Below are 26,988 nucleotides of genomic sequence, written 5' to 3'. Positions count from 1 at the left end.
GGATTGAACTCAGATCATCACACTTGGTGCAAAGTGCCTTTGATTCGCTGATTTATCTTGACAACCCCATTTTATTTGTTTTGAGACAGTACCTTGCTGCTCTCAAGCTCCTCCTGGTCTTAAGTGGTCCCCTGCCTCAGATCTCCAAGCAGCTAGAGCTGTAGATAGTCTCCACTGCTCCCAGCTTGTAGTGGCTGTTCATTCAACAGTATATTGAAACCTTGAACTGCTGAGAGAATATAAGGTTGGGCTAATCTGTGAGGCGTGCAAATCCTCTTTAACATGTGATTTTATTGTTTATTTTAGGGACAAAGACACTGCAGTATGTTGTGCTTAGTAAGATGAATTTTGAATCTTTTGTGAAAGATCTTCTTTTGGTTCGTCAGTATAGAGTTGAAGTTTATAAGAATAAAGCTGGAAATAAGGCGTCTAAGGAGAATGATTGGTACTTGGCATATAAGGTAATTACCTTTCTTTTGAATGTTTGTTTTAGAAAGTAAAAAATTCAGGTGCATGTTTTACCATATAAACTAGATTGTGATAGCAAAATGCTTTGAGAAATTTTATTTGGTTTTTGAGACAGGTTTTCTCTGTGTAATAGCCCTGGCTGTCTTGGAACTCACTTTGTAGACCAGGCTGGCGTTGAACTCAGAGATCCACCTGCCTCTGCCTCCCAAGTGCTGGGATTAAAAGCATAGGCTGCCACTGCCTGGCTGTAGTGTTGGTTTTTGTTTTTATTTTAATTAATTAATTAATTAATTTATTTATTTTGGTTTTTCGAGACAGGGTTTCTCTGTGTAACAGCCCTGGCTGTACTGGACTTGCTTTGTAGACCAGACTGGCCTCCCGAGTGCTGGGATTAAAGGCGTGTGCCCAGCTGGTTTTTATTTTTTGGTTTTTTGGTTTTTCGAAACCAAATTTCTCTGTGTAGCCTTGGCTGTCCTTGAACTTGCTGTGTATAGACCAGGCTAACTTCAAACTCACAGAGATCCGCCTGCCTCTACCTCCCAGGTGCTGGCATTAAAGACAGCAGCGCCAGTACCGCCCGGTAGCAGGATGAGTTTTATAGGTGTGCCTAAGGGTTACAAAATCATGGTGACACGTGCCTATAATTGTAGCACTCAGGAAGCTAAGATAGGATGGTGTCAATATTCCCAGGCTGGGCTAAAGGGAAGTCTGCCTCCAGAGACACTGGCAACTTCAAAAGGAAGAGAGAGTCTTTATAGCACAAGCAGTAATAATTGAAAAAAAAACTTTTTAATTAATTTATTATTATGGATACAGTGCTCTGCCGTAATGTATACCTGCCGGCCAGAAGAGGGCATTAGATCACATTATAGATGGTTGTGAGCCACCATGTGGTTGCTGGGAATTGAATTCAGGACCTCTGGAAGAGTAGTCAGTGTTTGTTTGTTTGTTTGTTTATTTGTGTTTTTGAAGACAAGGTTTCTCTGTGTAGCCTTGGCTGTCCTGGACTCCCTTTTGTAGACCAGGCGGGCCTGGAACTCACAGCAATCCGCCTGCCTCTGCCTCCCGAGTGCTGGGATTAAAGGAGTGCGCCACCACACCCGGCTCAGTCAGTGCTCTTAACCTCTGAGCCCAGCCCTTGAAAATATATTGACTGGTGTGTGTTTGGAAATATAAATTTTCAAGTTTGGATAAATATTCACTAGCAAAAATTTAAATATGTTCAATATTTCTAAAAAATTGTTTTTGTTTTTGCTTAGGCTTCTCCCGGCAATCTCTCTCAGTTTGAAGACATCCTATTTAGTAACAATGATATGTCAGCTTCCATTGGCATTGTGGGGGTTAAAATGGCTATGGTTGACGGTCAGAGACAGGTTGGAGTTGGCTATGTGGACTCCGTGCAGAGGAAGCTAGGGCTGTGTGAGTTCCCTGATAATGATCAGCTCTCCAATCTCGAGGCTCTTCTGATTCAGATCGGACCAAAGGAATGTGTTTTACCTGGAGGAGAGACTTCCGGAGACATGGGGAAACTGAGGCAGGTAAGGGAATCCAATCTAGGAACGTCTTTAATTAACACACCTTCTCCCATATGTACTTGGACCTAGGACCTCTAGCCTGCTAGGCAAGTGTTCTACCACTGAGCTCTGGTTCCAGCTGATGACACTTCATTTATGGGGGAAAATAATTAGTGGTTGGTTGGTTGTTTTTGAGACAGAGTTACTCTGTGTAGCCTTGGACTTGCTTTATAGATCAGGCTGGCCTTGAACTCACAGAGATCTTCCTGCCTCTGCCTCTTGAGTGCTGGATTAAAGCTCTTCACTACCACACTCAGCTAAAAATTTGAGTGTTTTGCCCACATGTGCACCACAGCAATGCCTGGTGTCCATGGAAGTCAGGAAGCATTGGATGTCTTGGAATTAAAGTTACAGATGGTTGTGAGCCACCATATGGGTACTAGAAATTAAACCTTCGGCCTCTGGAAGAGTAGCCAGTGCTCTTAACCACTGAACCATTTCCCCAATGGAGGCAGATTTTTTTTTTTCTTTTAAAGATTTATTTATTTATTTCATGTATGAGAGCTCTATTTGCATCACTTACCTGCCAGAACAGGCATCAGATCACATTATAGATGGTTGTGAGCCACCATGTGGTTTCTGGGAATTGAACTCAGGACCTCTGGAAGAGCAGACATACCCTTAAGTACTGAGCCATCTTTCCAGCCTGGCAGATTTTTTTTTTTTTTTTTTTTTTTAGATTAATTATAATGTATACAATGTTCTGCCTGCATATAACGCCTGCAGGCCAGAAGAGGGCACAAGATCTCATTATAGATGGGTGTGAGCCACCATGTGCTTTCTGGGAATTGAACTCAGAACCTTTGGAAGAACAGACAGTGCTCTTAACCACAGAGCCATCTTTCCAGGCCCCCACCCCCCACCCCCAGCATATATTTTTTGTTGTGTTTTCTTGTTTTGTTTTGTTTTGGTTTTGGTTTTTCGAGACAAGGTTTCTCTGTGATAGTTTTGGCTGTCCTAGACTCACTTTGTAGACCAGGCTGGCCTCGAACTCACAGTGATCCGCCTGCCTCTGCCTCCCGAGTGCTGGGATTAAAGGCGTGTGCCACCACGCCCGGCTGTTGTGTTTTCTTAAAGACAAGGTACCCTTGGTTGGCCTTGCCTTGCTTTGTAGACCTGGCTGGCCTCAAACTCACAGAGATCCACCTGCCTCTGCCTCCCAAGTGCTGGCAGGTTTTATTTTCTTACATCTTTAATGTTGAATAAAAGTTCAGAGTTTTTTTGTTTGTTTAAAAGAATGTCAGGCCTTGCTGTGTAGCTGCGGCTAGCCTGAAATTCTCTGAGAATTCAGAGATGCGACCAGCCTGCTTCTGGCTCCTGAGTCAGTTCTTAGGTGGGAAAGATACTCATTCCTAAGGACTTGTGTAGTGAACAGGATTTGATGTAGAGTAAGTCTTCTAAGCTGTCGACACGTTATCTTTGTTAATGTTAGAAATTTGGTTTCCTTGTTTATTTCCTTGAGTAACTTGAAATGTTCCCTGGAACAGGTTGTTCAGAGAGGAGGGATTCTGATCACAGAAAGAAAGAGAGCAGACTTCTCCACTAAAGACATTTATCAGGATCTCAACCGACTGTTGAAAGGCAAAAAAGGTGAACAGATAAATAGTGCTGTTTTACCAGAGATGGAGAATCAGGTGCGTGGATTACAAACGTGTTCTTAAATCATAAGAGCGATGTTTTAAAAGGCTAATTCAGTCACTTTTTTAAAATTGCATTTAGTCAGGTGTAGTGGTGCATACCTTTACTCCCAGCACTCTGGGAGGCAGAGGCAGGCAGACAGCTGTGGGTTCGAGGCCAGCCTGGTCTACAAAGCGAGTCCAGCACAGCCAAGGCTACACAGAGAAATCCTGTCTCAAACAACAACAACAACAAAAACAGAATTTGGACTCATTTGCATTTATTTAGTGTGTATATTTGTGCACACGTTCATGTACATATGTCACAGCATGCATATGGAAGTCAGGGAACAACTTTTTTTTTTTTTAACTAATTTTTATTTATTTATTTTCATGTGTATGAGTACACTGTCTTCATGCACATCAGAAGAGGAAGTTGAATCACAACAGATGGTTGTGAGCCACCATGTGGTTGCTGGGAATTGAACTCAGGACCTCTGGAAGAGCAGCCAGTGCTCTCAACCACTGAGCCATCTCTCCAGCCCCTTAGGGAACAACTTTGAGGAGTCAGTTTTCTCCTGCTACCGATGTTGTAGCACAGGCATAGCCGCACAGCCACTCAGACTGCAGTCTCAGTCAGCTATGGCTGCTTCATTGAGTGAACTCACACCCCAACATAAGGCCGATTGCAGTCAGGGCCATAGAAAGGACTCAGGAGCTTAACTGTGACATCGACCTGTTCCCGAGAGTCAGTTTATAAAGGCAAAACCTGCAATAGCTCATACGGGGTGGCGGGTGGTAACAGGGTGGCCCAGTCTGACTCAGGTTATTTTGCTAACTAGGCAAGCAGTTGGGGCCAGCTTATGGCTGGGGCGTTTGTGCGCAAACAGGCCATAGAGTTTCTTATCACACAAACATGGTTTATAGCCAGCCTGACCTCGTACAGAGATTCTTTTATGTCAGCAGCGAGCTGAGATGATGTAGCTGGTGGGCTTGAAGCTGAGTTGAAAAGTTTAAAATTTTTGACCTTAATTTTACCATATAAGCAAAATGGAAGCTGAATATGAAAATGGCTACAGCTATGTGAAAGAGCAGGCCTCAACTCCCTATGAATCCAGGGGATCAAATCCAGGCTTGACAGCAAGTGCTTTTATTGATAAGCCATCTTGTTGGCCCATACTTCAGCCACAATATCTGTAATATTAGTTATTTTATGTACAATAAAGTTTATGGGGAAACTTAAGAAAATGACTAGAAAAGTTTAAAGATTGCCATACTGTCTTATATTTAAAGATTTATTTTTATTTCTAATTTTTGTGTATTGTGCTGCCCTCGGCGGATAGAGATGTGGGACTCCCTAGAGCAGGAGCCATAGGTGGATTTAAGCCACTTTATGTATGTTCTGGGAACCCAGCTTGGATTCTCTGGAAGACAGTACAGACTCACAGCTGCTCAGCTATTTCTCCAGCCCCAATAATCATATTTATGTGGCTCATAGTGTGGAGTTTATATGTGGAAGGGGCCTGATATTTACATGTGAGCCTGTAATCCCACATGTGAGCCTAATAGGTAAGCCTGTAATCCCAGCAGCTGCAGGGCACATCAGAAGTGCAAGGCCATCCTTGTAACCTTGCAGATTTGACGTTAGCCTGGGTGATGTGAGACTGTATTTCCAGAAAGAGAAGAAAAAGTTGTCATATGAAAGAACTTGATTACTGTCACCTAATTAGGGGCTGAGAAACAATTTAATGTTTTGTTAAGTAAGGATAAATGTGTCTGTGTTGTTATCGGAGCTTAGATAGTAATAAGACCGAAATCTTTTTTTTTCTGCCCGAGTGTATGCCTGCACACCAGAAGAGGGCACCATGTGGTTGCTGGGAGTTGAACTCAGGAAGAACAGCCAGTGCTTTTAACCTCTGAGCCATCTCTCCAGACCAACCCCCACCCCCTCCCACTCCCCTTTTTTTTCTTTTTGGTTTGTTTGGTTTGGTTTTTCGAGACGGGTTTCTCTGTACTCACTTTGTAGACCAGGCTGTCCTTGGACTCATAGCGATCCGCCTGCCTCTGCCTCCCGAGTGCTGGGATTAAAGGTGTGCACCACCACGCCCGGCTTCACCCCCCCCCCCCCCCCAAGGAGAAGATAAACCAGTGTGGCCAGGAGATGAGAGCAGTCTCAAATATATGGTGAGTTGGAGGATGTCCTTGGCTAGATGAAATGACCCCAGAAAGACAAATAAAACCGATAAGGATGAGTGAAAAAAATCCCAGGGGTATAAGACTTTCTTCCTAGCCAAAAATATAAAGAAGCTTGTAGAGATTCAGGGTTTATTTTTTGTTGTTTGTTTTTTGAGACAGGGTTTCTCTGTGTAGCCTTGGCTGTCCTGGACTCACTCTGTAGTCCAGGCTGTCTTGGAATTCAGAGAGGTCTGCTTGCCTCTGGAATTACAGATGTTCATTGCCAACTCCTGGCCTCAATTTTTTTTTGGAGACAAGGTTTTACTATATAACTCTGCCTGGCCAGAAACACGCTGTAACCCAGGCTGACCTTAAACACACATACAGATTTACCTGTCTCCTGAGTGCTGGGATTAAAGGGATGTGCCCCGTTTGTCAGTTAAAAATTTTTTTTATGGCTAGGTATTGTGGCTTCTGTAATCCTTATACTTAGGAAGCTGAGGCAGGAGAATTATTGATCAGAACAAATGTAGACCACAGAGTGTCTTTCTGTCTCATAATCAAAACATAGAATGTCAGTGTGTGCCTCCTGATGATGTAATGGGAGGTCCTTTGGACAATCTTGTATGTTAATTAGCTTGACACAGGCAATTAGAATATTGTTATCATATAGGGAAAAACAGGTATATTAATATAAACCGGTGTGTTTAGTTTGAAACAGGGTTTCATTTAGCCCAGATTGGCCTTGAGTTGCTGGCATAGACTTTGAACTTTGTATCTCGCCTCTGTATCCTGAATCCTAGGTTTATAGGTATAGGCTGCCATATCTGGCTCATCCGACATATTTTACATATTATTTTTTGTGTGTGATTGCTTTGACATGAGAGTGGACATCAGAAGGCACCTGTCCTTAAACTGTGGGCTCCACAGATTACCTCAGTTCATCAGGCCCGTGCTCCAGGCAGGAACGCTTAGCCAATAAAACATCTCAAGTGTATTTTAAATCAGTATTTGTCATTATTTGATGTCTTGAACTCCTTACTTTTTAAATTCATTATTATTATTTTATATTAATAATAGAGAATATGGATTATTTATTTGAGGCAGGGTTTCTCTGTGTATCTCTGGCGGTCTTGGAACTCACCCTGTAGACCAGGCTGGCCTCAGACCTGCCTGCTTCTGCCTCCTGAGTGCTCCGATATAAGGCATGTGACCACCAGGCTCAACCTAATTATTCTTTTTTTCCCCCCTGAAACAGGGTTTCTCTGTGTAGCCTTGGCCACCCTGGACTCACTTTGTAGACCAGGCTGGCCTCAAACTCACAGAGATCCACCTGCCTCTTCCTCCCTGAGTGCTGGGATTACAGGTGTACACCACCATGCCCAGCAGGTTTCCACTTTTTTGAGATAGAATATCACTATATATCCCAGCCTGGTCTGGAACTCACTATAGTCCAAGCTGGCTTTCAACTCACAGATCCCCTGCCTTCTTGTGTGCCACTCTTCTTATAGGTTTCACTTTAAATAGGTACATAGATGTATATATTAATTACTGTGTGGGCACGTGTGTGAGGTCATGAGGGTGCTCCAGTACATGTGTGAGGTCCGGACAACTTTCTGGAGCTCTCCTTCTCCTGTGCATGGAGGGATCAGAGCTTGGGGAGCATCTACTTCACACACACACACACACACACACACACACCCACCATGGGCTGCATCTACTTCACACACACACACACACACACACACACACACACAGACCCTGGGCTGCTACCTACACACAGACAGACACACACACACACAGACCCTGGGCTGCTACACAAACACACACACACACCCTCCCCCCCCCCCCCCCCCCGGGCCATCTCACCAGCTCAGGAGACAGGTTGCACCTTGTGCTGTACGTTTGCCCACGCTTGTTTCGTCCTCCAGGCCGGCCTCCTCGCGTCTCCTTTCCCTGATTTGGTCTTGAATGTACGAGAATTCCAGGCCCACGATTCCCAGCTGATTGTACTTTACTTTCATTTTGTATTTCTAGTATCTGCTCTTGGTGATGGGGAATCTTATTTTAAATTTTACTTGTAGGTTGCAGTTTCATCATTGTCTGCAGTAATCAAGTTTCTAGAACTGTTATCAGATGATTCAAACTTTGGACAGTTTGAGCTGACTACTTTTGACTTCAGCCAGTACATGAGACTGGACATGGCTGCAGTTAGAGCCCTCAACCTTTTCCAGGTAAGAGACGGCGCAGGTGGGAATACTGAACAATTAAAGAGGTTCCTTTTGCGAATCATGATTATTTAAGGGATTTGTGTGTTGTGCCATTATTGCAGTTAGAATGGTAAGCAGTTTTACTGTATTTCATTTCTCCAGCCTCACAGTATGCAGACTTGTCTTAGCTTTTTGGATGATTTCATATGTTCATAGTAGTGCTTTAGGTTCTGTTTTTGAGTTTGTTTTAAAAACTGCAGTAATTGGGGGAGGGAGGGGGAGGAGGAAACTTTAGTCAGGATATAAAAACCCGCAGTAATTATAAAGCAGTTTGGCTGAGGGCAAAATGTGCATCTGTAAATCTAGGTAACAGGCTGAAATGTGGTTTTAGCTTAGAGAAAATTTATGTGACCAGCTCTCAGCTAATATTTGGAGAGTAATATTCATTCTTGTTCCCCAAATTGTACTTCAATGGCATATGAAGTCTTTGCTAACGAGTTTTTCTTTGTTTGTTTGTTTGTGTGTGTCCTAGGGCTCTGTTGAGGACAGCACTGGCTCTCAGTCTCTGGCTGCATTACTGAATAAATGCAGAACTGCTCAAGGACAAAGATTGGTGAACCAGTGGATTAAGCAGCCCCTCCTGGACAGGAGCAGGATAGAGGAGAGGTACAGCATTACTGTGTGCTCTCCCGCCGCGGAGCACGCGCTCCGGCTCTGGATGCCAGTGCCACTCACTCTGACACACAGTTTCATACTCTTCCTGTGTTTTGTTTTGGAGTTGTGGTTGACCTTGAACTCAATATTTAGTTGAGAATGAGTTTGAACTTAAAAACCTTTTTGTTATGTGTATGGTGTGTGTGTGTGTGTGAGAGAGAGAAGGGACAGGGAGGAGAGGGAAAGAGCTAGCTCTTAGAGGTGTGGACCATAAGTTTCCCTTCCTTCTTCACGTAGGTTCCAGGGATCAGACAAAACAGACAGTTTTCTCAGTGCAGGCCTTCTTCTGTTAGGGTTTTATCTAAAACCCCGAAGGGACCTAATCCTTTATCTAAAACCAGGAGCATGTGGGCAAGGCCAGTGATGGCTTGAGGCCATGGGGAAGCTGTGCTCTGCATCCTGGGAAACTGGCTCTTTCCCTGCTGAAGGGCATTCAGTCTGGCAGCCTGCAGTGTGCGGCATTGCTTGGTTAATGTCCTGCTGACTGCAGTCCATGGCGTGAGAGTTTCCTACTGGTTCTTTTCCCTTGGGTGGTAGGATGCCTTTCAAAACAGGGTTTCTCTGTGTAGCCCTGGCCATCCTAGAACTCTGCTCCTTAGATCATGCTGGCCTTGCCTCCTGAGTGCTGGGATTAAAGGGGTGTGGTGCTTCTGCCTGGCGATGCTATACTTAATAAGCTTGTTTGACATAAGCCATCAGTTTGTGCCTTGTGCCCCCTGGTCCCAACCTTGCTGTCTTCATGTTCTCGTCCCTGATCTTCCCTCAGGACCCTGTCACTGAAGAATTATATCTTAGTGTTGTATGTGCGTCATGTGTGCACATGATGCCTGAGGACATCAGAAGCGGGCATTGGATCCCCTGAATCTGGTTATACGCAGCTGTGAGCTTGCTGTGTGGGCACTGGGAACCAAAGCTGCTTTCTCTGGAAGAGTAGCCAGTGCCCCTGACCACTAAGTCACCTCCCCAGCCCCCAAGGATGTTGGTTTTAAAAACTAAACGTTGGGCGGTGAAAGGCTCAGTGGCTAAAGATGGTTGCTTCCAAGCCTGATGACTTAGTTCATCTGAGGGACCCACATGGTAGAGGGAGAAGGCTGACTCGTGAACTTTGTCCTCTGACCTCCATGTGTGTGCTCGGTTACATCTATGTGCACACAGAAATAGATGTGACAATTTTTTTTTTTAAAGATTTATTTATTTATTTTTATACAGTGCTCTGCCTGCATGAGCATCTGCAGGCCAGAAGAGGGCATCAGATCACGTTATAGATGGCTGTGAGTCACCATGTGCTTGCTGGGAATTGAACTCAGGACCTCTGGAAGAGCAGTCTGAGCCATCTCTCCAGCCCCAAATGTGATAATTTTTAAAAATATCAGATGTTTAAAAAAAAAAACAGATGTTTTACAATTAATTTCCAAAGAGTCTGGTTGGAATTTTAAGGATTAACTGACTCAAAAAAAAAAAACTTGCATTCCACTTAAATGTGAGTTAGTACTGTATCAAATTTTGTGCAGCTGAGAAATTGAATTTAATATGACTGATGGGTATACTGGTACTCTGTTAATGCCAAAAGTATCTTTGATATATCTAAAATTGTGATTTTTAAAATGGCATTGTCAAGGAAACAGTCTTTTTTTCACAATGCCTGTTATCTAGAAATGTAAACTGACACTGTAATTACTTTTTGAAGGGGTTTACTGAGTAGGCTTGTGAAACTAGCAATTTATTAGGCTTTTCAGGATGTCTGGGCAAGCTGAAGAAGGAGCAGTGTGGGTTGCTTTGTGCTGGTGTGTTTCATGTTTTGAGGCAGGGTGTTGCGGAGCCTGGGTCGGCCTCACTCGTAGCCTTAACTCCTTCCTGTTCCTCCTGCCTCCATCTCCCAGGCGCTGGTGTCACAAGCATGGCGTACTGTGCCTGTCTTTTGTAACTAGGTTTAAACAAGACCAGTCTCTATAGACAGGGTTTCTCTGTGTATCCCTGGCTGTCCTGGGACTCACTCTGTAGACCAGGCTGGCCTTGAGCTCAGAGATCCACCTGCTTCTGCCTCCTGAGTGCTGGGGTTAAAGGTGTGCACCACCACTGCCCGGCTTTTCTCTTATTATAACGCTGATTTTTCCTCTTTTAGCTAAAACCACGGTGATGGTGGCCACATGTGATGTGACTCCAGCACTGAAGGGACTGAGGCAGTCAGGGTAGTGACTAGAGATTCTCTTTCCAAGGTGTGTGTGTGTGTGTGTGTGAGTCACACTCCTGTGGAAGACAGCTTGGAGTTAGTTCCCTCCTAGCATGTGGATGGCAAGTGCTTACCCATTAAGCCATCTTACCATTTACTCTAATTTTTTTTTTCCAGATTAAATTTAGTGGAAGCTTTTGTAGAAGATTCAGAATTGAGGCAGACTTTACAGGAAGATTTGCTTCGACGATTTCCAGATCTTAACCGACTTGCCAAGAAATTTCAGAGACAAGCAGCGAATTTACAGGATTGTTACCGACTGTATCAGGGTGTGAACCAGCTCCCTAACGTCATACAGGCTCTGGAGAAATACCAAGGTAACGACAGCTTTGCTTTACCCAACTCCTGTTTTACTTCACTCTCACATGCACATGTGCTGTTCTTATAAAAGTTAGGCCAAAGCCAGGCTCAGTGACACACGCCTGTAATCCCAGTACTCAGGGAGGCAGAGGCAGGTGGATCTCTGTGAGTTCAAGGCCACCCTGGTCGACAAAGTGAGTCCAGGACAGCCAAGGTTGCACAGAGGAACTCTGTCTCTAAAAACCAAGGGGAAAAAAATTAGGTCTAGTACCTGTCTCTGATGCCGATAGGCTCGTATTGAGCTGTACTTTATGGCAGAAGAAAGAAGTCTTAAGGAAACTTGGACGTGTTGTGTGTGTGTGTGTTTATTTATTGTAGTACTGTTGGTTAAGCAGGTGGTTTTGCTTTTTAGAAATGAATGCTCACCAGGTTTGGTAGTCCAGTCCTATATCCCAGCTACTAGGTGGTTTTAGGCTTGAGGATAAAATAGCTAGGCTATAACGTTCAAGACTAGTCTGGGCATGTTGGTGATACTCCTGCGTCAAAGCAACAAGCGAATAAAAAGGCTGGGCATGCTGGCTCACACCTTTAATCTTAGCACTCAGGAGGCAGACGCAGGCCCATCTCTGTAAGTTGGAGCCTGATCTACGTAGCAAGTCCCAGGACAGCTAGGCTACACAGAGAGACCCTGTCTCAAACAAAACAAAGCAAACAACCAGCTAAATAAACAAAAGAAGTAGACTAGGCATGGTGGTGCAAACCTTTAGGTCCTAGTACTCGAGAGCTAGCCTGGGCTAGCTATATAGGAAGACCCCATCTCTAAGAAAAGAAAGTAGAAAATAGCCTGGGATGAAGGTGAGTGGTCAAGTATTTGCCTAGCACACTCAAAAGCTAGTACTTTGACCCAGATAAAGTGCAGTGCACTGGGCTTATTATTTATTAGTGGGTTAGTCACACACGAATAGTGGGCAGCTGAGGAGTGTCACTGCTAAAGACGCATAGGACAGAGGCTGTTACAGGAGACGGGTACAGTCTAGCAGGAATATGGAATGTGAGCGTGTATGTCTTGGTCTTTGGAGCCACGAGCACAGGATGATGGAGTCCTACAGGGGCTTTAAAAATGTTTTCTGGGGGCAACAGGATATGGGCTTAGTGGGTAGAGTGCTTGCCTAGCCTACACAAAACCTTGGGTATAGTCCCTCGCGGTGCAGAAAGATGGTGGTTGGCACACTTCAGTACGTGAGCCTCTGATCCCACCACTCCAGGCAGATGAATGAAGACTGGGAGTTCAAGATCATCTTCCGCCACTGAGAGATTGAGGCTAGCCCAGAGGTCTTATCCCAGAACAAAACCAAACAAATGCTTTTTCGCTGTTCAGGGAGCACTTTTCTAATTGGTAACTGGCCTCTACAGCCGAGCTCTGAGGAGAGCTTACTGAGGCAATGTGCAAGTCACCAACCCCAACGAACGCTGAGAAGCTCCAGGAGCTGCTCCGAACAGTCCCTGACTAGTAATTATGTGACACCACCATTTGCATGTTGTTTGTGTGTTTGTGATGGTCACGCCTTCACCAGCAGTCATCACCACACAAGAACCTGTGTCCTGGCTGCTCAGGATGCCTTTACCTTGGCTTTGAGACCAGTCTGGCCAGTCAACAAAATTCTGTCTCAAAACACCACGCCAGCAGGCTGATTTCAGACTGAATTCGGGCAGAATTGCCTCCCTGTGCATATCAATGATGGTTAAGATAAAGGGTCTTGGTACTCTCACAGCTGAGGTCAAAATGAAGTTCCTAACGAGGTGTGGTGGCATAAGCTTCATCAGCTGGTCCCTGACAAGGAGAAGCAGGAACATCAGGCATTGAGCGGGACCCTGGGGTATCATGAGTGTTGTGGGGTGCTCCCCTCTGGACCACCCTTAGGCACAGACCACACCCAACAATTAATTTCTAACCACAGAGAGATCCTTATTAAGCAGGGCAGAGAGACAAGGTGGCCTAATCAGCAGCAGATAGCTTTGCAAATGTTAATTAAAAAAAAAAAAAGGGAAAAACGGGGAGGTCTGTGTTAGAATGAGCTGAGATGGGTTGGTAGGTTTGATTGGGTGTTTTAACTAGGGTAGCTAAATGGGACTTTTTACTTCTAGACCATGACGTTTTGATAAGTTTTGATAGTTAGACCTTGGTGATCAGCTTTAGGAGTGAATCTCAGGCATAAGAAAGTGGCCAAATAAGGGAACAGACCTCTGTGGCTGGTGGTAGGTGCCCTAACGGCTCAGTAGGGGAGAGGGGACGGGCACCTCCCAATGCCAGGTTTGCCATGTTTCCCCTGCTTGGGCCTGCTAGAGAGCCCTTCAGCAAAGTCAAGGTCGACCTAGACATGAGGTGTTTGTTCTGCAGACCCTGCCTCAAAATAATAAGTTACTAACGAAACAAAGTCTGTATAGTTGATTAATAGATTATTAGCAAGTAAAACCAACTGGCTTGACAAAGGTGTATGTGTGTGCATTGTGGGGATGTATGTGGTTTGTGCATATACATGCAGTGTGTGCTACACACGTGTCCAGAGCAATGCTTGAGGTGTTTTCTGTGCTCTCTGCCTTGGGACAGTTTCTCACGGAATCAGATGCTTGCCTTCCTAGTTGGGCTGACAGGCCAGTGACGTGTGCTTTTGGTATGTGGTGCTAACTCTCTGTGTGAGGTTATGGGTAGGCTCAGCCATGTCTTACTTTTTATCTATCTGGGCACTAGGAATTAGAGCTTCGTTCCCACTCTTCTACAAGTGCGCCTACTCATCGTGTCATCCCCCCATCTCCCACTGCCACCTCTAGCTTGAAGTGATGTCAGTTTCTACAACACCAGGTTTAGTTTTTACAGTTATTAAATACCTAACATGTATAGCACTTTGTCACAGAGCCATCTTTATTATGAGAAAATTTGGCTCTTTGTCCAGACAAATTTAAATTTAGCTTCATGATGACAGAATACAAGTTAAATGTTATATTACTTCTTTATTTCTTTTAAAACAATTTTTTTATGACAATAATGAATAATTTTTTTTTTTTTTTTTTTTTTTTAGATTTTTGGAGACAAGGTTTCTCTGTGTAGCCTTGGCTGTCTGGACTCGCTTCATAGACCAGGCTGGCCTCAAATTCAGAGATCTGCGTGCCACAGCCTCCCGAGTGCTGGGACTAAAGGTGTGCGCCACCATACCTGGTGACAATAATTAATCTTGTGTTATGTGTAGGCATGAGTGCAGGAGTTGGAGGACAGCGTTTGAGAGTTGGTTCACGCCTCCATCATGAGCATATCAGGCATGGAGCTCAGATAGTCATGCCTGGCAGCAAGTCCCCTTACCACTGAGCCGTTTTGGCCTGAGGGCTAGGGAGATGGCTCAGCACTTACAGCACTTGGTACACGGGCATGGAGAACCCATGTAAAGGTCAAGTGGGGTGCCTACAACTCTAGGTGGAGACAAGATCCTTGAAGTACTAAGCTGGCTATCAGTGAGCTCTGTGTTTGGTTAAGATGCCTTCCCTCACTGGGCGTGGTGGTGCATGTCTTTAATTCCAGCACTTGAGAGGCAGAGGCAAGCTAATCACTGTGAGTTCAAGGCCAGCCTGGTCTACAAAGTGAGTCCAGAACAGCCAAGGCTGACAGAGAGACCCTGTCTCGAAAAAACCAAAACCAAAACAAAAACATTAGAATATACTACTTCTGGAAATTACACAGACCTTGTCATCTTGTGTTGGTTTTGGTTAAGTCTAAATTTGCTTTTAGTCCAGAAAAACACTGAAAGACAGCAGGGGGGCAGCAATAGTATGGAAAGTAGATTTGCATCGATTAAAGTTTTTCTCTGTAAGAAGCAGCTATTTTCTGGCTTATTTAGAGGTTTTGGCTGGGCAGTACAGCTGTGCAGAACCCTTGACCAAAGTATTTTTCTTCTTAGGGAAGGTGACTACATCACTTTAGTTAGGATCTCAGAGTGGTTGTCAGCAGGGTAACAGACACTGTAGCCAGATCACTGTCCTATTCAGAAATAGGGATTGAAAGATAAAATTGGCCTTTATTTCTATCTCACAAGTGCAAGGGCACAATCTAAAATAACACTATACTGCATTTGAACAAATTTCTAACAGAGCTTAAAACAAACCAGCAGGTATGCAGATTACTTCATCCCAACTTATCCTCTGCTTTTTGTTTAAGACATTACAGCTACTTTTTTTTTTTTTTTAAGATGTATTTATTTATTGTGTATACAAATCTCATTATAGATGGTTGCGAGCCACCATGTGTTTGCTGGGAATTGAACTTATGACCTTTGGAAGAGCAGTCAGTGCTCTTAACCTCTGAGCCATCTCTCCAGCCCCATTACAGCTACTTTTAAAAGTTACTTTAAGCTGGGCATGGTGGTGCATGCTTGTAATCCCAGCACGGGAGGCAGAGGCAGCGGATCGCTGTGAGTTTAAGGACAGCAAAGGCTACACAGTGAAACACAAAAAACGAAAAAGAAAAGAAAAGAATTGCTATTTGGGGCTGGAGAGACAGATCAGCACTTAACAGAGCACTGGCTCCTCTTCCAGAGGACTTGGATTTGATTCTCAGCACTGACATGGTGGCTCATAGCCATCTGTAAATCTAGTTCCAGGGAATCTGACATTCTGTTTTGGCCTCCTTGGGTACCAAGTGTGTAAGTGATATACAGACATACATGCAGGCAAAATACCCATACACTTAAAGTTTTGAATTTGAAGAAAGAAATTACTATTGCTGTATATAGTGGCTGCTACCTGTAACCCCAAAACTTGTGATATGGTGAGGCAGGAGGATTGCCATAAATTCAGAGCAGTCTGGGCTAGAGTGAGTCCTTGTCTCAAAAGACAAACAAGAAAGGAAAATAGATAACTTTTCCAGCATCAGACTATCAGACTTGAATGATGAGATAGCACAGCAGGCCTCTGGAATATGAGAGGCTAGGGCCTGCTGTATCAGCCAGTGGTGCGTTTACAGCTGGCACAGGTTCGACATGTTGAAGGAGGGAAGTCGGGGAAGTGGCTAGCAGCAGTGCTGGAAAGCAAGGGGAGAATGGAGGGATCAAGGCTGGAGTTGATGGCTGTCTAGTGGGCGTTCTCTTTCTCTCCTGAAAATTAAAAACAAAAACAAAAACAAAAACATTAATTTTTTAAAAAACCAAGTTGTATGAGTCTTCAGAGTCCAGAAGAGGGCATCAGATCCCCTGTAATTGGAGCTATAGATGGTTATGAGCTAGCATGTGGGTGCTGGGAGTAGAACTCAGGTCCTCTGTAAGAGCAGCCAGTGCTCTTAACCTCTGAGCCATTTCTTCAGCCCTGTACCTAGTGTTTGTAACTCTGTTTTTGGTTTGTATTGTGGGCTCTTTGGCTTCTAATCAAACCTGTCCTCAGAATAATGGTTTTAAACAAAAGAATCTAATTCTGTTAAAGTATACTTATCAAGACCTAAGTCCTTGATATACAGCCACACGCTTCTAATTAATGCATTTAAGATTGTGTGTGTGTGTGTGTGTGTATGTGTGTCTGTCTGTCTGTCCATCCATCCCTTTGGAAGTCACAATAAGACATTGGATTGGTCTCACAGAGCTGGAGTGAATGTGGTTGTTTGCTGCCTAGTGTGGGTCCTTGGATGTAAACTCTGGTCCTCTGTGGGAGCCCCACACAATGTTAACTGTCCCTCTATCCCCTTAATTAATATCTTAATCCTGGCTCTCCCGAGGCAGAGGGAGTGGATGATCTCTGTGAGATTGAGGCCAGCTAGGGCTGTTACACCGAGAAACTCTGTCTTGGGGTGGGGGAGATTCTAAGGAACTGGAGAGATGGCTAAGGGCTTAAGAGCACTTGCTGCTCTTTTTTTTTTTGTCCAGGACCCGCTTTGTAGACCAGACTGGCCTCGGACTCAAAGTGAGCCGCCTGCCTCTGCCTCCCAAGGGCTGGGAGTGCTGGGATTAAAGGCATGCGCCACCACGCCTGGTACACTTGTTGCTCCTAAGGACCAGGTTTGGTTTCCAGCACCTACATGGCCGTTTACAACCATCCCTATCTCCAACTCTTCGGATCTGACAACCTCTTCTGACCTCTGGGCACCAAGGACACATGTTATATAAAGTTAAAAATGAGTAAAGCTTAAAAAGGGAAAAAGAAGATGCTGACAGATTTGGTATGGTGGTTTAATTATGCATCCCAGCTGCTTGGGAGGCTGAGACAGGAGTTTCGTTTATGTCCAGCTGCGTGCGTATATCAGCTTACAAAGCATAGTGAAGGCCTGGTTTCTAAGGGGAAAATTGACAGGCCTACTAACTCCTTCAATTTCAAAGTAGTGAATTTTTATTTTTATTTTAATTATGTATATGTGGATCTGTCTGCATGTGAAATAAGTGCCCTCGCAGGCCAGAGGAGTCTGAAATCCCTGGAGCTGGGGCTATGGATAATTGTGAGCTGCCCAGCGTGGTCTGAAAATAGAACTTGGGTCATCTGCAGGAGCAGTTAGTGCTTTTAACCACCGAGCCATGTCTTCAACCTACTGAAGTATTTATGTGACACTTTCGGGTAACTCAGTGATTTGAGAGTGTAATGATATGTTGATTGGTAACAGATACAGAGGTCTAATGCTGTGGCTCGACTTTATTACCTGTCAGTAATGGAAAAAAAGATAATAAAGCTCAGAGAAGATCGAGTGAAAGAACTACTTCTCTGCTCATTTCCACTGTCATAGACATGAGGACAAGTCATAGAGGCTTTGCTTGACAAAGTTCCAGAGATCTCCGGCTGATCACCACTGCCCTTAAATATTATGTATGGTCCAGGTGTAACTTTGTCTAAAATAAAACTACCTTTAAACCTGCCTTTTCTCCTAAAACTGCCTTTTTCTCTCTTTCTCACTTTGACTATGAGCCCTAATAAAATTCACACAGGGAAAACTACTTTCCATCGAGAATGTTGAAAGAAGGCATCTGGCCAAAGGCTGGAGACAGTGACAGAGTTCGTTCTCTCTCTCTCTCTTTCTCTCTCTCTCCCCGAGGCAGGGTTTCTCTGTGTTAGCCTTGGCTGTCCTGATCTCGCTTTGTAGACTAGGCTGGCCTTGAACTCACAGCGATCCGCCTGCCTCTGCCTCCCAAGTGCTGGCATTAAAGATGTGTGCCACCATGCCCGGCTAATGACAGAGCTCTTAGCTCTGACTGTTGCGAGCAGTCGGACAGAAACTGCTTGGAAGAAAGTTAGGACCTTGACATAACAGTACCTGGCTAGATACTGTTAACTGTAGAAATGTTTCTTTAGAATCTGCTTTGAGAGCAATAGAAGGTGGGTTTGGAACGTCATGCTTTACAGATATTTTACAATAGAGGACCCCTTGGCGGTTAGCCTAGGCTTGGATAGCACACCTGTTGGTTTGGGACTGGGAGTAAGTCAAGCTTTTTCTTTATTAGAGAAATTTAGCTCAAGCCATGTTGCTATGACAATCATGTAAACACAATGGCTTTAGCCTGGGGAAATTTATGATTAAACTTTGCTGAGTATTGTTTAAGAAATAATCAGATCATGCTAACTATTGCTAGGATATTGATTGATTTTTGCTGTATGCAAAAATGCTGTTTGTATTTCCTTGTTAGACTATTCTTTTGCTTTGTTGACTTTTGAATGTCCTATTGATTGTAAAAGATGAGAAAATCAGGATGTAATCTGTAATGAAAAAAATTGAACTTCACTTTAAATAAAGTACTGGGGTTGGCCCAGGGAGTAAGCGAGTAATAGAGACAGAAAAGTAGGAGCAACAGAGAGCAGTGCAGAGACAAAACAGTAAAGGTCTCCAGGACTTTAAGACCTTCAGTTTGGACCACGTATGCCTGGGTCTCAGTATTTCTCTTTTCTTCTGTTCTTCAACCTCTCCTCAGCAGCTAGTTCCTATACCTAGCTGTTCCCCAGAGGTTGGTTTCCCTTGACCAGCTGTTCACCGCCTGCTCAAGTCTCCCTACCGTGGAACCACCAAGACTTCCTCTTCTCTTTGCTGTTTCCCAGAGCTGGTCTGTGGATTCCACCGTGGTGTCAATGGTCTGTGGCCCTTGCCTTAGTTTGCGTAGGGCTTTCTAGGCTGTGGCGGCTCATAGAAAATGTAGATTTTAAGAATCTAGTTGGAATTTGGCAATTAAGGTTCAGTAGAGGTTAGAAATCAGGGAAGGGCCCTCAAGGTGGTAGGGAAAGGTCCCAGGAGGGCTGTGTTGGAGGGTGGAAGACACTGAGGATGACAGAGGTCTCACATTCATAACTATTTCTGTTCTGCTTTCTTTATATAACAGGCACTTTTGTGGTATCACAGAAAATTGTTTTAGATGTGGAAGCATTTTTTTTTTTCCTGTATGTATGTGCACAACTTTTGTGCCTGGTGCCCTCTGGGCATGTTGGACTCTGGAACTGAAGTTAAGGACAGCCGTGAGCTGCCACCAATTAGGTGCTAGAAAATGGTTTCAAGCCCTGGAAGAGTAGCCACTGCTCTTAATTTCTGAACCATCTTCTGCAGCTCCATCATGAGAATTCTTGGAAATCCTTCTAAGTCTTGAGCTAGGAAAATAGTAGCTTATGGAAAACTGTAGGGTTGAGGCAGACCTCCACATACACAGAAATCTTAGCCCACTGACAAAAGTATCAGAAATAAGCTGTCTAGACTCTGCAGCCTTACTTAGCTTCTGAGGTTCATTTCCTTTTTTGAGATGGAGACCCTTGGGGTATTTGCTTCTTTTTGGTTTTTCAAGACAGGGTTTCTCTGTCTAGCCTTGGCTGTCCTGGACTTGCTTGGTAGACCAGGCTGGCCTCAAACTCAGGTTGATCCACCTGCCTCTGCCTCCTGAGTGCTGGGATTAAAGGAGTGCGCCACCACGCCTGGCTGGTGTTTGCTTCTTTTTGCCTTTCCCCCTTCCTTTCTTCCTTTCTCTTTTGAGACATGGTTTCTCTGCCTGTACTAGGACTCACCAGGCTGCCTTCAAACTCAGTGATCCACTTGCCTCTGCCTCCAGAGTACTAGGATTAAAGGTGTATTACACAGAATTCAGTGTATGTGTTTGTTTTAAAGCGTTGACAAATGCCTTTGCCCTCTTCATCTATATATCTTAACATAGTGGAAAGCAAAGTGGTTGTTAAATTGACACTTCTGAGATCTTCGTTGCTAAGGTTCATTCTTGGTGGTAGTGGTTTTAGTTTTTTGAGACAGGATCTTACAGTATAGTCTAGGCTGTCCTCAAAGCTTGTGATTTCTCCTGCATTACTCTCCAAAGTACTAGGATTGCAGGGTTATACCCTGTATCCCAGTAATGGAGACGGGGTGGGGTGGTGTTCTGTGATCCGCCATCACTGTTTGGATTGGCTGCCATTCATCCTTTTACCAGTTGTTCCTAAGCCAAATAGAGATAAAGACAGGCATTGTAACGCAACAGACATTATGTAGGCAAAGTGTTGTTTACAGTCTGTCTAACACATATGTACTGTTTCCTCAGTATGTTAGAGGCTGTTGTGGTTAATAATAAAACACAGCTCCATGACAGCTTCTCATCATTCTCACTCAAGAGCTATTGAAATTGGAACTTCATACTTTGGGATAAAATTCGGTGAGCTTGCTATCACCTGCAGAATTCCTATAAGAATTTATTGGTAATGAGCAGGAAAAAAAAATCCTTGTGCTGCAGGTAGTAATTAGTGGTGAGAGTGTGTAGTAACTGTCCAGTGTGGGGCACCGCCTGGTGCTGTGCTCTCTCACGTCTGACAGGAAAGGGGGCTCAGAACACCACAAGGCAGATGGTGATAAAGCCAAAGAGCAGCAGCTTCTGGCTGGATCCAGCTCTAGCTCTGCATTCCTCGCAGTGGACTTTGTTGACTCCTGTTCCCTTCCCCACAGTTCCTTGGAGTGACTTTTAAATGGCTACATTCCAGTTTAAATACTTGACTTGATTTGGCCTCTTGATTGTAGCACCGTGTCGTTGATGAAAATTACAAGTGTAAACTCCAAGAAATAATGTTCATTTAGACATAATTAGTGTCTCTGCATCGCTAATGAAGGAAATGACAGACATGCAGTGTCTTCTTAGTAGGGGCACTGGGTGCTACCTCACACAGTATTTCCCTGTCTGTAGAATAAACTTTGGGTTAAAACATTAAAGTAGAATTACATTTGGAGACCTGCACAGTTTTTGCTTTCTGGTTCGAAGGATGTTCATTATTTTAATTTTGTTACGAGCTATTGTCTTTATTTTTGTTTTTGCTTTGTTTTAGGAAGACACCAGGCACTGTTATTGGCAATTTTTGTGACTCCTCTTATTGATCTTCGGTCTGATTTTTCAAAATTTCAAGAAATGATAGAAACGACTTTAGATATGAATCAGGTATGCAATTTATATTTAGTTCCCACAGCAAATACTTTTGGAAAGGAAAGAATAACCAGAAACAAAACAAAAATCATATAAGAAAAAATCTAATTTCTTTTTTTGTGTGTAGGCACGTATAGCACCTTTGTAGCCAGTTGGTATAAACTTGAGTGACAGACAAGGAAGGACGGATTTGGTGGCAGTGCTGGGGATGGACCCCGGGGCCTTAGATGTGATGGGCAGGTGTGTCATCACTGCTCCCTCCAGCCCCAGTCCTTTTCTTCTTTTTCCTTTTCCTTTTCCTTTTTTTCTCCAGAGGTGAGGACTAAACCCAGGGCCAGGCGCCTGCCTAGTTCTGGAAGGCTTGGTTTCTTGAACTCCGTGATTTTAATTCCATCAAAGCCAGTTTTCTTTTGGCGGTAGAATGGCACTGACATCCTGAGCCCCGCCATTTGCCATGATGGTATCATTTAAAGCAGCAAATGGTCAGAGGACTAGAGCACCCAGCCCTGACTTGTGAGCCCCACCCCTAGAGACCTCCATCCCAGCCTTCTAGACTGCTCTGGGGCCTGACTCCTTGAGGCCAGGCTGTGCCCTCCCCACTCTGCTGGGGTCTTGCTCTACAGGGAAAAAAACCCACCAATTTCTGAGCTTGCCCCCCAAATCAGGCCACATAATCCCCCCCAATCTCAGGCCACCCTAGAAAGCTCCACCCCTTCCCAAGAAACCATATATAAAACTTGTGTTCTGCCCAGTTCTCTGCTGCAGCTGCCCTACTGGGTGTTTCCCTCCCAGGAAATCTCTTGTGTGAGGTTTGTTGTTTCATGTGACTTTGTGCTGTTCCGTGGCTCCTGACTACCAAGGTCCCTTTCCATCCCAGCTGCGACACTCACTGCAGAAGGAGAGACGTTGAGTGCAGTGCTGCAGAAGGGAAGGACTGCTGCGGCTGGTTGTAGCTGGGGCTCTTACAGTTCCCGTCCTAATTAAAACCTGTACTCCTGGGAGCTGAGCTGCTGTCTGCCTGTTCATTCAGGTGGTATGCCCCTAACCATAGTCCGGGTTATAGGGCAAGTTGAGGTCACTGCCTTCTCGGACACTGGCAATGAATGTAGGCATTTAGGTTACATTTTCAGAACCACTTTGAGAAGTTCTCCGGGACTCAGGGTTGTTCCATGTCTAAGCTTTGAGAGCCTTGAGGATGCGCAGCTGTGCCACGTACGAAGGAGCTGCCATTTACACAATGGTTTGGTTACTGTGCTTCTCCCCTGTCCACCCCCAAGCTTTGTGAGTGTTTCTGTGGCCACCTTCCATAAGGCCCCCTTTTTTCCTTTTAGAAATAAATGTAGATCAAAACTATCCTAAACCAAGATTTCAAGAAGGGACTGGTTATCATAAAACTAGATGCTTCCTTTATTGGTGTTTCAGTGAATTGTATTAAATGTTTTTAAGATTTTTTTTTTGACAATTTCATACATGTATATAGTTTATCTTGAACATATCCAACCCAAATCTTTCTACTTCCCCAGGGTCTCCATTGTCATGTCTTCTTCCTTTTTCCTTTTCCTTTTCTTTTTTTCCTAGTTTGTTTTTTATTTTGTGTGCATTTGTGTTTTACCTGCATGTATATCTGTGTGTGGGTGTCGGATCTTCTTGGCTGGAGTTACAGTTGTGAGCTGCCATGTGGGTGCAGGAATTTATGCTCAGCCAGAGCTGAGCCATCTCTCCAGCTCCTCTTCTGTTTTTCCGTAATGCACTAAGTCTAGTTAGTCCTGCCTGCATGCTCATGGGTGTGCTGCCATCCACAGGGGCGTGGGCAGCCTACCAGTGGCTGTGACTTCCCCTCCCTGGGAGCCTAATTGTCAGTGGTGCCTCATCTAGACTGGGGCCTCCTGATGAGCGCCTTGCATCCATGCTGGGATGTTTGTTGGCTTGACCTTATTTAGCTAACTGTACCTGCCGTGAGTTCATGAGAGCAATGGCTGAGTCCTGTTCAGAAAGCTGGCTCAGAGGTTAAGAGCGCTGGCTGCTCTCCCAAAGGTCATGAGTTCAATTCCCAGCAACCACATGATGGCTCACAACCATCTGATGCCCTCCTCTGGCATTCAGGTGTACATGCAGGCAGAATACTGTATACCTAATAAATAAATAAATCTTAAAAAAAAAAAAAGAAAGAAAGAGAGAAAGCATTTCTAGCTCTCTTCTCCATCCTCTGACTCTTGCGTTCTTTCTACCCATTCTCCCATGATGTTACCTGAGTTACCCACAACCCTGGGGTGTGGGTCTGTTTGTGTGTGTGTGGGGGCGGGGGAGATCCTATTCAGGTCTGAGCGCTCAGTAAATATGAGCCACTCTGATGAGTTAGGAGTCTGTGTTAAGTATTGACCTCTGCAGAGAGAAACCTTTCTGACCAGAGCTGAGGGTATAAGCATAAATAGTCAATAGGCAGTTTAACGTGCCCGTTTAGGAAAACTACAGCAGTAGGATTCCCCCACCTAGGGTCGGCGACCTCCCTAGCTGTGGTCTTCTGACCAGGTTTGCAGCACTTGGTAGGAATTCCCTCTGGAATTGTGGATCAGGCCTCAAATCCAGCCAGGAGCAGTTATACCCATAAAGCTTCATGGTGACCATGTCAGTCATATGAGAGTGGGCGCCTTGATTGAAAAAAGCCTCCAGATGCAGCCTGTAGAGCATCTTAATTAGTGACTGATGGGACAGAGCTCTTCTTATTGTGGGTGGCCCTGGGATCTGTAAGGAAGCAGGCTGATGAAGCTATGAGAAAGAAGCCAGTAACCCCTCCCTGGGCTCTGCATCAGCTCGTGCCCATGTTGCTGCCGTGTTCCGTCAGCGATGCACCGACTACAGTGTGGAAGTGTAAGCCAGATCAACGGTTTCTTCCCCGGCTTGCCTTTAGTTCTGGTCTTTCATCTCAGCAATAGTAGCCCTAATAGGACACTGATGTTGCACCATTGGGCAAGTCTTGTCTGTTGATGGGTATTGTAGTGTGCAGTGTCCACTAACGGTGAAGTTCATTGAGGACTTCTCTCAAAGTGGCCTGCACAGTACCTCCTGGTACTCTGAAAGCTACAGTAGGAAGGGTGTTTTAGGTCAGTTTCAGCTACTTGTCAGGTAGATCCTGTGCAACACGGGCCACCAGCTCTTCCTGGCCGCTTTTGGGACTTCTCACCCATCTCTACTTGTTTTTATTCTTATTTTTCCAATTGTTATTATTATATTTATTTTGGTTTTTCTTTCATTTTTTGTTTCTGAGATGGGGTTTCTCTGTGTAGCCTTGGCTGTCCTGGACTCGTTTTGTAGACCAGGCTGGCTTCGAACTCAGAGATCCATCTGCTCCTGCCTCCCGAGTGCTGGGATTAAAGGTGTGTGCCACTACCACCCAGCTTTTTTTGGTTTTGGTTTTTCTTTCTTTTCTTTTTAGTTTTTCGAGACAGGATTTCTCTGTGTAGCCTTGGCTGTCCTGGACTCACTTTGTAGACCAGACTGGCCTCGAACTCACAGCAATCCTCCTGCCTCTGCCTCTTGAGTGCTGGGATTAAAGGCATGCGCCACCTGAATAGGATCTCCCCTACCCTCCTTCCCCCGCTCCCACAGACACACACAGACACACACAAACAGACCCACACCCCAGGGTTGTGGGTAACTCAAGTAATATCATGGGAGAATGGCTGGAAAGAATGCAAGAGTCAGAGGATGGAGAAGAGAGCTAAAAATGCTTTCTTTCTTTTTATTTTTAAAGATTTATTTATTTATTAAGTATACAGTGTTCTGCCTGCATGTACAAGTGAATGCCAGAGGAAGGCATCAGATCTCATTGTAGATGGTTGTGAGCCTGGCTTTGGTTTTGGTTTTTCAAGAGAGGGTTTCTCTGTGTAACAACTCTGGCTGTCCTAGGAACTCCCTTTGCAAACCCGGCTGGCTTTGCACTCAGGTAGATCTGCCGCCTCTGTGTTCCGAGTGCGTGTGCCACTGCGCCTGGCTTTCCATTATTATTTTTAAATTTCTTTTGTGTGTGTGTGTGTGTGTGTGTGCAAAATGCACAGGTAAGTGTGGAGAGCACAGGACAGTTTGATAAAGTCAGTGTTCATGTGGGTCCTGCAGCTCAAACTCAGGTTGTCAGGCTTGGCAACAAGCACCCTTACTTGCTGAGTCTTCATGCTGACCCGGTGGTTATTTTTTAAAATGCTGCCGTCTGTGATGAAGATACGTTCTCTGATTGACTGTTTGTGCCTCCCCAGCATTCTCTGTCCCTGGAGTTCAGTGCTTTGTCTTATCTGTTCAGTTGGGGAAAGTAGTGTTGGCTTCTCACAAGTTGAACTTCTGCCATTTTTTTAGGTATTTCTTTTTTTTTTTGTTTTTTTAAATTTATTTATTATGTATACAGTGTTTTGCCTGCATGTACACCTACATGCCAGAAGAAGGCACCAGATCTCATTTTAAATAGTTATAAGCCATCATGTGGTTGCTGGGAATTGAATTTAGGACCTTTGGAAGAGCAACAGTGCTCTTAACCTCTGAACCATCTCTCCAACCCTTCTTTACTGATAACTCTTTGCCTTGGATTTGATTTTGGCCAGTAGAAAAGATAGATGCGAGTTTAAGGCTAGCCTAGTCTACAGAGGGAGTTTCAGGACAGCTGGGGCTATACAGAGAAACCTTTGTTGTGAAAAACCAAAGAAGGAAGGAAGAGCAAGATCTTTTTCTCTTCCCCGGATGGTGCTTAGAGGCACTCAGAGTGGTCCAGCATTTGACATATGGTTGTAGGCTCTCCTACAATGCAGCCTTTAACAAAGCTAGGCTGTCTGAGCCCTTGGCAACACGACTGTACACCAAGAAGATTGGGGAAGCACCTCAGTCCACACACAAAGTAAACTGAGCAGGCAAGAAAGAGCCAGGCAGTAAGCAGCACTCCTCCACAGCCTGCTGTAAGCTGTGAGCTGAAACAACCCCTTCTGGTCATGGTCTTTTTCACAGCAGCAGAAGGCAAGCTAAGATGATTACTAGTCCTCCAGAATTGATCAGAAATATGAGCTGGTGGGCGAGGGAGAAAAGGGGGGAGGGGGAGAAAGAAAGAAAGAAAAGAAAAAGAAACCCTAGGACTGGCAAGCCAGCTCACTTGGTAAAAGTGCCCAGGCCTACTGCGAGGGGCTCATGCTGTGAGGCTTAAAGTCCTTGAGAGACTGTCTAAGACAGAGAAGCACGTCAGCAGGGCCTGTGGTGGCTCCACGTGTGCCCAATGTGTCTGTGACAGCATCAAGCGGGCTTTCCTTATCAGGAGCAGAAGAACATTGTGGCACAGAGTCAGAA

The 26,988-nt window shown here is 44.7% G+C and overlaps 1 protein-coding gene across 1 annotated transcript in view; it reads left to right on the top strand.

Moving 5' to 3' along the window:
• Nucleotides 1–26,988, top strand: part of Msh2 (mutS homolog 2) — a 52,592-nt gene that overhangs the window by 5,674 nt on the left and 19,930 nt on the right. Inside the window, exons 2-8 of the mRNA XM_051158353.1 lie at nt 307–461; nt 1,728–2,006; nt 3,530–3,676; nt 7,918–8,067; nt 8,576–8,709; nt 11,105–11,304; nt 21,575–21,684. Coding sequence (XP_051014310.1) covers nt 307–461; nt 1,728–2,006; nt 3,530–3,676; nt 7,918–8,067; nt 8,576–8,709; nt 11,105–11,304; nt 21,575–21,684 — 1,175 coding nt within the window. The remainder of the gene's footprint in view (nt 1–306; nt 462–1,727; nt 2,007–3,529; nt 3,677–7,917; nt 8,068–8,575; nt 8,710–11,104; nt 11,305–21,574; nt 21,685–26,988) is intronic.

This window comes from Acomys russatus, chromosome 1 (assembly GCF_903995435.1).
Source record: "Acomys russatus chromosome 1, mAcoRus1.1, whole genome shotgun sequence".
NCBI lineage: Eukaryota > Metazoa > Chordata > Mammalia > Rodentia > Muridae > Acomys > Acomys russatus.
Note: the sequence above shows the minus strand (reverse complement) of the source record. Positions and strands in the feature narration are given on the sequence as shown.